Raw genomic sequence first — 12,449 nt, 5'->3', positions numbered from 1 at the left:
AATAATTAAAAAGTTTAGCTATCACAGTCACTCCCCAGTCAGCTGTGATAACTGGTATAAAGAGTTTAAAAGGATGAAGAATGTATGACGGTTGCTATGCCATGTCAACTGGTTTATCTTCTTTCTTCCAACTCTGCATATGTGGGATAATATACTGACAATGGGAGATGGGGGATGCAAGGAACTCAAATGGTATATCATCAAACAACGTTAATTAAACTATCATCTTACACACACACACACACACACACACACACACACACACACCACCCCTCAAAGGATATTGTCTTATTTACCTTTTAGTACCTGAAATTTCTATCTAGAAATATTTGTCATACCACTATGAAGGACTTTTAGAAAGATCTTGGATTCTCTTTCAAATTTAAGCATTTTAAAATTAGACACATTTTAAAATCCCACCAAGGCTGTGCTAGGCCTTATGATTTCCAGTAAAAACTAAAGCATGAATTCATCATAAATACTTAGTGCTGTATTACCACGTTGGAAGAATTTGGCTAAATAAAGTATGGTCCAATGTTGACTCAGTCAGGACAAAGCACAAGTAACCCGTTGTTGCACAGCAAAAATTCTATATTTACTCTTTTTTTAATTGAAGAACAATTTATTATTACTATTATTATTATTATTATTATTATAGCAGACACTAACATTTTGCAAAAGATGCATCAAATTTCTCAATCTGAGTCAACCTCATGGTTGTTAAAATGATTGTTAAAAATGCATACCTTCTGGGTTACTTGCTAATATTTTAAAATACTGAATTTTGCCCCATTGTCAGACCATATGTTCCAGCTTTACTACCATGTTTCCCTGAAAATAAGACATCCTCCGAAAATAAGACCTACTTACAGATTTCCTTCTGAGTGAAATATAAAGCATCCCCCTGAAAATAAGGCCCCCCTAGGCAAAACATGAGAGATTTGGTCCACTGATTCTGAAAGAAATGGAGTCACAAGAAATTCACCAGGAAATTCAGGAATTGGATTGTTATGATAATGTTCCAGAAGATGATGACATGATTGTCATTGAATAAATGAGTAAATTCTTTATACTGTAGGATTCACAGTTTGTCTAGTTTGTGTTGACAATTACCGTATACAGGTAATAAATTTCCTTTATTTTCATTTAACAATAAATGTGTACCGTATTCTTCTTCATGGAAAAATAAGACATCCCCTGAAAATAAGACCTAGTGCATCTTTGGGAGCAAAAATTAATATAAGACACTGTCTTATTTTCAGGGAAACAGGTAGTAGGTTAAATAAATGGTCACACTCGTTTAACCCACACCTCCCTTCTCCCCATGCCGTGGAACTCTCAGCAGAGATCTCTGCCTCCTAAAGTGGGCATAAGGGAGGGACGCGGAAACCTAGAGTGCCTCCCTCGCCAAGTGCCTAAACTGTTTTCCACGTCACAGGCCACTCAAATGCAGGGCTGCATTCCGCAGCCTCCTAAAGGTCCCTTGCATTTGCACATGTCTGCGATTAAAAAAAAAAAAAGTCTCTTCTTGGGAGTAAATTCACGTAAATACATGACATTAGCTAGTTGAAGGGCAGGCCAACTGCAGGGTTAGAGAGCGAATCTGGTTTCTCTTTGCAAAACCTCCTTGGAGGGAGCATCCCACACCCGCAGCAACCGAGTGGGCCCAGCACCACGTGTCTGCACCAGCAGCCGGATTGGCCCAGTGCGTTTCAGCGCTGCAGTCTAGACGCGCAAGGTCCCGCCCAGCTGCCAGAAGAGCCGGGGAGCCGAGCGAAGAGGCCGGAGAGAGATCGCGGCGGGGCGGGGGCGGGAGGGGGGTGGGGGACCCACAGGCGTCAGCGGCCTGGAATCTGGGAGGGCCCGGAGCCGAGCCTGGCGGCTGGCTGCCTTTGCCACAACTTGCCCGGACCAGACAAGCTTCCACCTACATCTTGCAAGGAGCCGGCTGGCCGCTTCCCGCCTAGCTGCTCCAGGGCCGGAGAGGACCAGCCCGCACGAGCAGCGCCCCTTGGTCCCCAGCATCGCCCCCCGAATCCGCTTGCAGCGCCCGGCGCCTGCCCTGGAGCGCGCAGCTGGGGTGAGCCGAGACCCGGGATGCGCCAGGCGCTCCGGGGAGCCCGCAGCCGATGAGATGGGGCATCTTGGGGTCCCTGCAGCCCGAGCCTTTTCCCGCTCCCCAGGCTGTGAGCAGAGGCGCTGCAGACCCCGCTGGCATGGCCGCCGCAGCCCCCATTTCCATTTGCCTTCCCCAAGCGGCAACACCAAGGCCCCCGTGGAGCCGGCGTCTCCCGACCTTTGTCTTTGCGGGTTGGGGAGCCCACGCTGCTGGCGGCCCTGCTCGGGGATGGGGGATGGAGGGAACGGGAAAGCGAGCCCCCTTCACTCCTGGTCCGGCCATCTTGAGGACCAGATGCAATCAAGGAGCGAGAATGGCCGGTCCCAAGGCGCCAGAGTAGGACCAGATTGGCGGCTGCGAAAAGAAATGGGAGTCTCTGGCCCGCGTGCCTCCTCCCTGGACCGCTGTGGGGGCTTGTGGACAGTCTCCCACGTTCAGCTCCAAGGGCTTGGCCCGAGAGCACGGCAGAGAAGAACAGGGGTAAAGGGGTGGAAGCTGACGTTTACTGGAAGCGCCTAATTCATTTGGACCTTCTTGATCCACGCGTTCCTTCTGCAAATTCTTAATGCCTCTGCCTGCCTGCCTGTCCTATGCTAGGTGCTGGGAATATAACGGTGAGCGAGCGAGACCTCGGCCCTTGTTCCCGCTGATCCTGCAGCCCGGTGGATGGAGTCCACAGCCTACAGACCTGCCAGGTCGGTATTCCTGATTCCCTGTGAACTGAGGCCTAGTGCTGACTGACATAACTTGGTCTAGGTCAGGCAGCAAGTAAATGAAACTTTGAATCTAGATCTTTAAGACTTTTATGCTGGGTGCAGTGAATCCATAATTACCCCCCCAAGTTCCATTAAACATTATTTGGATGTATGGTTTCTATGAAATCATATGAAGTGTATGCCTGTTTCCTGGATGCTTTTATGTAGGCTTATTTGTAGTTACCATATCTGGAAAGTGGTAAAAAAAAATATTGGATATTGCAGCTATGCTTTTGGTTACTCTGAATTATATTTTTCTTTCCTCTGTTCTTTGGCTGTTAGGAAAGACAAAAGTTTTCCTGATGGTTGGTCCAAGCCAGGGCTCCCTGGTGGCTTAAGGAATGTCGGGCTTTGCCTCAGCTCATTGATCTCTATGGTAGCCACAGGCAGCCCTCAGAAGACCCCAAGAATGAGAGGCCCGAGGTCTACGAGTCGCTGCTAGAAATTTTTTAGCCTCTCCAAAAAAAAACACAGAATGCAGCTGCCACACAAGTTTGTAAGGTAGATACCAGATCCCTGTACAACTTGATGGTAAAGCTGGTGGTTAAAGTTATATATATATATATATATATATATATATATATATATATATATATATATATTTAACCTTCACATTTTGAAAAATGCATCCTTTTGGAAAGACAAAGTATTAAATATTCGGGGAAGTTTTTTTGGTTCTGTATTTCTATCAAAACGTTAACTTAGGTGGCCAACTTGTAGAAGAAGAAAGAGTCAATTTTAAAAAGTATCTTTCATGTAAAAAATGTAAAAGCTCTTCATCAAATACAATGAACTACACCACAAATTTATCGAGGTATCATATACAACATGCGCCCTTATTTACGGTGAACACAACTGATGAATTTTGTCAAATGTGTATGCCTGGGGAATCCACAAAACAATCAAAATATAGAATACTGTTCATTATACTCCAAAGTGTCTTTGTGCCCTTTGGAAGCCAGTTCCCCCTATATCCCAGTTCATTTTACATAGTTTCCTTGCTTAATGTTTTTCTAACTATGTGTAAAAAAAATAAGGATGAATAGATATTTCTGATCATAAAACCTAAGGCAAACATAGCGGTGAATAACTTGAGTATGGCAACTGGGACCCACAGGGCCCTTGGGATGTGGATCCCTGGGCTCTGGGGACATGGCACGTCCTGCCCAAAGGCCAGGGAGGGTGGTGCCTTCTCTGGGTGGACGGGTGTGTCCGCTCAGGCTCGTCCAGGAGTTCTTCTCTGGTCCCGCAGGGCCCTGGGCGCTCGCTGACCTCGAGGGGGGGCCGGCGCGCCCTTTGCTCCCAGTCCCCGGGGCTGGGGACGCTGCTGCCATAGCAACGGCGGAGACGCTCCGCGCCGAGGCCGCAGCCGCCGCCGCCGCCGCCGCCGCCGCCGCCGCCGCCTCCTGGGAGCTGGCTTTCCCCCGCTCGTGAGGAGCGGGGCGGCGGCGGGTCCGGGAGGCGGCCCGGGCCCGGGTAACGGTGTCCACCCTTCTCCTCCGATGCCAGCAGAGGCGGTGGCCAATTTGCTGCAAGCATGGTAAGAGCGGGACGTCTGCAGACGCCTGGCTAGGGGCAGCCGCGGGAGGCGGGGCCGCGGGACTCCGCTCCCCCCGCCACTCCCGCTTTGTCTCCTCCCTCCCCCCACAGCCCTTCCACAAGCAGGTCTACTACCCCCTCACCAACGGTCTGGAGGGTTCCGATGCCTCCGCAGGCGCTGCCGCCATGGCCTGTGTCCCTCCCAGCGCGGCGACGGGTCCCCTGCCCTTCTTCCAGTTCCGGCCGCGGCTGGAGAGCGTGGACTGGCGGCGGCTGAGCGCCATCGACGTGGACAAGGTGGCGGGCGCCGTGGACGTGCTCACGCTGCAGGAGAACATCATGAACATCACCTTCTGCAAGCTGGAGGACGAGAAGTGCCCGCACTGCCAGTCCGGCGTGGACCCCGTGCTGCTGAAGCTCATCCGCCTGGCGCAGCTGTCCATCGAGTACCTGATGCACTCGCAGGAGTTCCTCACCTCGCAGCTGCACGCCGTGGAGGAGCGGCTGCGCCTGAGCCTGGCCAACTGCGAGCAGAGCAAGGAGCTCCTGGGCAAGCAGGCCGGCGAGATCAAGTTCCTCAAGGAAGAGTGCAAGCGCAGGAAAAAGATGATCGCCACTCAGCAGATGATGATGGAGGCCAAAGCCAGCTATTACCAGGTGTGTTGTGATTGTAATGCATAACCCGCCCCCTCCCTCCCAAAATCTCAATTCCCAGGAGCTGGGATTTTGTTTGTTTGTTTGGTTTTTAATATTTTTATTGATTTTCTTACAGAGAGGGAGGGAGAGAGATAGAAAGCTAGAAACATCGATGAGAGGGAAACATCGACCAGCTGCCTCTTGCACACCCCTACTGGGGATGTGCCCACAACCAAGGTACATGCCCTTGACCGGAATCGAACCTGGGACCTTTCAGTCCGCAGACCGACGCTCTACCGCTGAGCCAAACCGGTTTCAGCGGAGCTGGGATATTGATAGCCCTCTGTATCACTCTGTTTGTTGTGTTTTTGTGTGTGTGTGTGTGTTTTGTGTGTGTGTTTTTTAAAGATCTGTACTGTATATTAGAAAAACAACATATTTAAATGAACCGAAATGAACAGAAATTTTTAACTAACAGATGACATGGTTCATTATTTTCTTTAGAGTACCATAGGATTAATGATTAAACAAGTAACGTGGTCTGCAGTGCTTTATTTAAGCCATGTGCATGCTGGTTGTTTGAGAAGCTGTTTCCTTTTCCTAATCCGAGTAATGAAAAAAATAAACCATGTACAAATTGCAACTGAGATTGGACCCCAAGACCTGGAATTACAACATTTGTGGATTTTTTCTCAATTTTTTCAAAATCTTTTCACATTTATAGAAAAGCTGCAACAACAGTGCAAAGAACTTCCATATACCCTGCAACTGAATTCATCAGTTGTTAACATTTGCTCATTTCTTTTGCTTCTATACATATTATTGAACCATTTGATAGTAAGTTTTAAACTCCCAGATATTTCAATGTGTATATTTCCTAGGAACAAGAAAACTCACTAATATAACAAGAGTATTTTAAATATAAAAAAAATATTTTTTTTCTGTTGTTACTCTTATTTTTAAGGCAGAGTCTTTGTGCAAGAAATAGGATTCCTAAACCTCTTGCTACTTCTCATTGAAAAGCATGATCTGAATATTATTAAGTTTCTAATTACTGGAATATCTGTTATAAAGCACAGCGCTGATAGATCAGATAGTGTTGGCTTTGGGGCCTGACAGACCAAATTGTTGATACGTATCAATAATTTATTTTTTAATTGGCTAGTATTCCATTGTGTACATGTATCAAAGTTTGTTAACCTTTAACCTTTGAATGATGTTTTGCCTGTTTCTAGTGTTTGGCTATTATGAATAATTCTGATATGAACATTCACGTGCAGGTTTTTAAAAAAAATATATATTTTTATTGATTTTTTTACAGAGAGGCAAGGAGAGGGATAGATAGTTAGAAACATCGATGAGAGAGAGAAACATAGATCAGATGCCTCTTGCACACCCCCCACTGGGGATGTACCCGCAACCAAAGTACATGCCCTTGACCAGAATTGAACCCGGGACCTTTCAGTTCGCAGGTCGAAGCTCTATCCACTAAGCCAAACCGGTTTCGGCCCACTGCAGGTTTTTATGTGAACTTATGTGAGTGTGTTTTCTATAGAAATTTTAAGTTTACAGCAAAATTGAGGAGAAGGTACAAAAAGTTCCTGAATACTCCTTTGCCTCACAAATGCATAGCCTCCTCCATTATCAATGTCCTCCACCATAGTGGAAATTTATTGCAATTGATGAGCCTATACATGTTGACACATCATTATCACCCAAAGTTTATAGTATATTTATGGTTTACTCTTATGTTGTATATTCTATGGGTTTTGACACATGTTTAATGACCTATGTCCATCTTTTTGGTAGCATATGGACTATTTTCATTGTCCATAAAATCCTCTATGCTCTGCCTATTCATCCTCCTTGCCCTCCGAACCTGACAACTACAGAATGTTCTATAGTTGGACTTAGACAGGATATAGCATTTTCATATTGGTTTCTTATACTTAGTAGTATGCATTTCAGATTTTAAAAAAATGTTTGTATTGATTTTAGAGAGAGAGGAAGGAAGAGGGAGAGATAGAAACATCAATGAGAGAGAAACATTAATCAGCTACCTCACCTCCTGTATGCCCTCTACTGATATCCGGGGCATGTTCTCTGACCGGGAATCAAACCCAGGACCTCTTGATACATGATCAACGTTCAACCAACTGAGCCATACCGGCCAGGCCATTTCAGGTTTTTCTGTGTCATTTCATGGTTTGCTGGCTCATTTCTTTTTAGTGCTGAGTAATATTCTGTTATCTACATGGACCATAGTTTATTCATTCACCTACTAAAGAACACCCTGGTTGCTTCCATGCTTGGGCAATTATTAAGAAAGTTTCTATAAACATCTTTATGAAGATTTTTGTGTGGCCATAAATTTTTAATTCCTTTGGGTAAATGACAAGGAAATGTGATTGCTGGGTTGTATGGTCAGACTGTGTGTAGTGTTGTATGAAACTGTCAAAATGGCTCTACCATTTTGTATTTCCACCAGCAGTGAATGAGAGTTCTGGCTGCTCTACATTCTCACCATCATTTTGTCAGTGGTCAATATTCTGACCATTCTAATAGATGTGTGGTGGTATTTCATTGCTTAAAATTGTGTTTCCTTGATGGCATATTATGTGAAACATCATTTCATATGCTTATTTGCCATCTGTATCTTTTCTCTGGTGAGGTGTCAATCAAGGTCTTTGGTCCATTTTTATTTTTTTTTTGAAGTTGGGTTATTTGTTTTCTTCTTGTTGAGTTTCAAGAATCCTTTGTATAGTTTGTATACCAATTCTTTATCAGTTGTGTGTTTTGCCAGTATTTTCTCCCAGTCTGTGTTTTGCCTTCTCATTCTCTTTTTGCAGAGCAGAAGTTTTTAATTTTAATGAAGGTCTACTTATCAATTAGTTTTTCATGGATGTGTATTTGGTGTTGTAACATCATACCCAAGGTCCTATGTTATTTTCTAGGAATTTTGTAGTTTTACATTTAGGTCTGTGATCCAGTTTGAGTTAGATTTGCACAGGATATCAGTATATATGTTCTGTATCTAGATCCATTTTTTCCATATGTATATAGAAAAAAAAGGTTACTAGTTTTGGTCAATATATATATACACACACATTTGTTCTAGCACCATTGTTGAAGAGACTATCTTTGTACCCCTGTACTGCTTTTGCTTCTTTGTCTAAGAGCAGAAGACTATATTTATATAGGTTTATATCTGGGCACTCTATTCTGTTCCATTGATTTATTTGTCTATTCTTTAGCCAATACCACAGTATTTTGATTACTCTAACTCTATATAGTAAGTCTTAAAATTGTATAGTATCAGTCTTCCAACTTTGTCCTTTGTCAATATTGTGTTGACTATTCTGGGTCTTATGCTTCTTCCTATAAAGTTTAGAATCAGTTTGTCAATATCCCCAAAATAACTTGCTGGAATTTTGCTCAGGATTGCACTGAATCTGTAGATCAAATTGGGAAGAACCGACACCTTCCCATTTTGAGTCTTCTTATCCATTAACATGGATATCCATTTACTTAATTCTTTAATTTTGTTCATCAGAATTTTGAAACTTTCCCTATTTAGATCTTGCACATATTTTGTTAGATTTATACCCAACTATTTCATTCTTGGGGAGTGCCGATGTAAATGGCATTGTGTTTTTAATTTCAAATTTCACTTACAATTGTTAAAATATAGAAAAGCAGTTGACTTTAGTATATTAACCTTATATTCTGCAACGTTAAAATACCTGGTTACTAGTTTTGGTCAATTCTTTTGTACTTTCTACATGGACGTATTGTCTGCAAATAAAGACATTCCTGTGTTTTCCTTATCAGTCTGTATATCTTTTATTTCATTTTCTTGTCTTATTGCATTATACGGTGTTGAAAAGCAACGGTGAAGGGATATCCTTGCCTTGTACCTGATCTTAGCTGGGAAGCTTTGAATTTCTCACCATTAAGTATGACATTAGCTATAGGTTTTTGTGGATAGTCTTTATTAAGTTGAGAGTTCCTCTCTCCCCTGGAATTTTTAACTCTCAAACCGTCCACTCTCATCCTCACACTATTTGTCAATTGCAGTTTAGGTTTTCTTACCCTGCACTGGTTTCTCTAGGGGTTTTTGCCATTGAGTCTCCAGGTCTCCCCAAGCTTGGAGCAGTGGTTTGCCCTGTGTTCTCCCTTTTCCCTTCTCCCTTCTCTTACAGATCTAAAAAGAGTTGATTTTTCAGACTGTTCAGCTTTTTACTTGTTGTTAGGATGGAGTGATGATTTTCAAGCTCCCTACCTGGCCATCCAGAAATTGTAAACCTCTTAGATTTGTCTTGTTGTTTTTTTTGTCATACAGAAGTTTCAATATACTGTAGTCAAAATGTGAGTCTTTTCTGTTTGGAATAAGAACCCCTTCTTACCCTGAACTCATGACTATTGTGTCTTATTAAAGTAGTTAAAATATTATTTTCATTTTTGGAAATTAAAAGTTACTTCTAGGGTTTCTCATCTTTCTTTTCTCTCCAGTGCTGTGCATAGTCCCAGAGCTCACACTTGGACCTGAGTCAGTGTGGGCAGTCCCTAAAATACTGTGAGGCAACTAGAGCATGCATCCTAAGCAGAAAAGGCTGAAAAGATCCTTTGAAGATTCTCTGAAATGCAGTGCCTAGAAATATGCCATAAAACTGGTTTTCTGGAACACGAGAACCTGACGTGATGCAGCCATACTAAAAATAAGACAGTAGAGGAATAGAAGAGCATGTAAATAGCACAATGGAGATGAAACAGTGGAATCCAAACTGAGAGAAACTCTGCAGGACAAATGTTCAGTTTCTTCAGAAGAATTGCAAGAAAAAAAGAGATGGAGCAGCACTCTATAGAATAAAAGAGAACTAAGGGATGTAACAATCAATTGCAAAATATGGCTTTATTTGGATCCTGATTTAAAACAAACTAAAAATTTTTTCTAAGACAATGTGTGAAATATTGGGGGAAACAAACAAATAGTCGGATATTTGTTGATTATAAAGGAATTAATATTCATGTTTTAAAAGGTACAATAATGATATCATGATTGTATTAAAAGGAAGTCCTTTTATGCCATGACCAATGTGGCTAACTTGAGTGTAGGCTTGAGTACCAAAGGTTCACACGTTTGATTCCCAGTCAAGAAAGGGCATATACCTAGATTGCAGGTTTGCTCCCTCCCCAGTGTGTGTGTATGTGTGGAGGGGAGGGGGCGGGGGGGGGGGGGAATGCAGGAGGCAACCAGTCGATGTGTCTCTCACATCAATGTTTCTCTCTTTCTCTCTCCCCCTCCCTTCCTTCCACGCTCTCTGAAAAGCAATGGAAAAATTATCCTCAGGTGAGGATTAACAGCAACAACAAAAACACCCTCTCCCCCCAAAAAAACACAACAACAACACACCAAGAAAGCCCTTTTAGAGATAAATTATGAAATATTGACAAATGAAATATATAATACCCAGGATTTATTTCAAAGCAATCCAGGGGTTAGGATATAGATAAAACAAGTTGAATTTTTGCTTAAATTTTGAATCAGTGTTTATAATAGAGATCTGGTAGAATTGATTCCCCACCCCACCCCCACCCCAGTATATTCATTTTAGGAGACCAAATATTTCTACAGCATTTGCTTAATTATTTATTAATGCTGGGCTCTGGGGACAAAGCTGTGAATAATATAGACAAGAGTCAGTGCTCTTAGGAACCCAGAGAGATTAGGCAGGAGACAATAAACAAATGAAAGTAAATAAATGTGAAAATGTTAACTAGTGATATGTCCAATGATGAAAATAAGACAATGTGATGGGACAGTGACTGGCAGAAGGAACTTCCTCGAAGCTCTTGTTGAGGACGTGCCACTCATCCCCAGTGTGGAAAACGCTTCATAAACGACATCCTGAATGTCAAGTAAGGATTAGTCCGGAGAAGATCTAGGGAAGGTTCAGGCAGGGAATCAGCCCATGAAAAGACTCTGAGGTTGGTCCACTTGAGAGACAGACAACGACTAGCCCTGCTGGAGTGTCCCCACACGTTGGTGGTTTCGGGTTAGGCACCACAAGTCTAAGGGGAGCAGCATTAGGGCTTCCAGAAAGCCCTAACCATGATGGGCTCCTTTAACTGTTAAGTGATAGTTTCCAGAATGCCCTTGTTTGTATATTTGTCTTTTTAGTCATACTTTCAGTATCCCTTGCCAGGATATCTTTTGGGGGAAAGCCTTTAAGAAGTAGTGCTTCAGGTGCCTGGATTTTAATGGAAATTAGGTGAAGGACACTGGTTATGACCACTTTGATTTGTCACTATCTCCTTTTCAGTGCCATTATTGTGACAAGGCCTTTATGAACCAAGCCTTTCTACAGAGTCATATTCAGCGCCGTCACCCTGAAGATTCTCACCTTGGTAAGTAATGAGCTCAACTTTAATGAGCTGTTTTCTTTCTGGTAATTTTTTTTTTCCTTTTTCCAGTGCATTTCTCAATCCTTTTAAAAGAAAGTATTGCTGTCCTTGTCCATTCATAAAATAAATATTGAGCCCCTACTATGTGCCAGGCACTGTACTAGGGGTGGGGATACAGCCCCAAGTGAAACAGACTAATGCCTGTATTCTAATGGGAGGGGGCAGAGGAAACACACCTAAATGAAGGAGTGATTCTTTTAAAATGGTGGCAAGTGCAATGAAGAAAACAAGTCATGAGAATGGGATGGAGAATGACTCTCGGGTAATCAGCAAAGGCTTCACTGAGGAGTTAGTATTTGATCAGAAACCACAATGATGAGTAGGTCCCAGTCTGGGGAAAATCTGAGAAATGAATGTTCTAGGCCAGGGGAACTCTGATGGTGAGAGACCTGAGGGAGAGGCAGGACGGTGTATTTGAAGACCACACAGAAGGTTGGTGGAGTAGAATGGGCAACGCAGTGTTCGATGATGTTGGAGAGGAAGGAGCCAGGTCCCATGGGGCCTTGAATGTGGGTGTTTTTATTAGCATAATGGGAAGCCATAGGAGGATTTAAAGTATGGGGGCAACACAATCTAATTTGTACCTGAGAAGGACCCGTCTAGCTGCTGGTGGAGCATTAACTGTAGGGGTAGTGGTGGAAGCAGGTGGAAGAGTGAGGACTCTGCAAGAGTAGCCTCAGTGAGAGAAGATGGCAACTGAACCACGATGGTGCCCGGGAAGATAGGAGAAGTAAAGATAGAGAGGGTTTATTTGAGGCATAGCCCACAGAGATGAAGCAAAGGCGATCCTGGGTTTTTGCCTATATGTTTGGGTGAATGGCAATGATGTTTCCCAAGATGGGAAATCTAGAGGCAGGAGGCAGGTTGAGGGAGGAAGGAGAATGGAGAGTTTGTGTTGGCCATGGGTAAACTTAAGTCACGCATACAAATGAAGA

The 12,449-nt window shown here is 43.4% G+C and overlaps 1 protein-coding gene across 10 annotated transcripts in view; it reads left to right on the top strand.

Moving 5' to 3' along the window:
* The first annotated feature begins 1,773 nt into the window (after window positions 1–1,773).
* The window catches only part of DZIP1 (DAZ interacting zinc finger protein 1), a 54,256-nt gene continuing 43,580 nt past the window's right edge, over window positions 1,774–12,449 (top strand). For 4 of the 10 annotated variants that reach the window (XM_036456344.2, XM_036456342.2, XM_036456340.2 and 1 more), the window contains exons 1-7: window positions 1,775–2,080; window positions 2,717–2,814; window positions 3,157–3,375; window positions 4,127–4,414; window positions 4,525–5,070; window positions 10,379–10,399; window positions 11,373–11,457. In XM_036456344.2, the coding sequence (XP_036312237.1) occupies window positions 4,412–4,414; window positions 4,525–5,070; window positions 10,379–10,399; window positions 11,373–11,457 (655 nt within the window). In that variant the 5' untranslated portion in view covers window positions 1,775–2,080; window positions 2,717–2,814; window positions 3,157–3,375; window positions 4,127–4,411. Of the gene's footprint in view, window positions 2,081–2,716; window positions 2,815–3,156; window positions 3,376–4,126; window positions 4,415–4,524; window positions 5,071–10,378; window positions 10,400–11,372; window positions 11,458–12,449 lie in introns of all 10 variants that reach the window. The other 6 variants (XM_036456343.2, XM_045588739.1, XM_045588740.1 and 3 more) reach the window with 6 other exon arrangements.

The sequence above is a fragment of the Pipistrellus kuhlii genome, unplaced genomic scaffold, assembly GCF_014108245.1.
Source record: "Pipistrellus kuhlii isolate mPipKuh1 unplaced genomic scaffold, mPipKuh1.p scaffold_m20_p_3, whole genome shotgun sequence".
Classification (NCBI taxonomy): Eukaryota; Metazoa; Chordata; class Mammalia; order Chiroptera; family Vespertilionidae; genus Pipistrellus; species Pipistrellus kuhlii.
The sequence above is the reverse complement of the archived record's forward strand: the minus strand, read 5'-3'. Positions and strand labels throughout refer to the sequence as shown.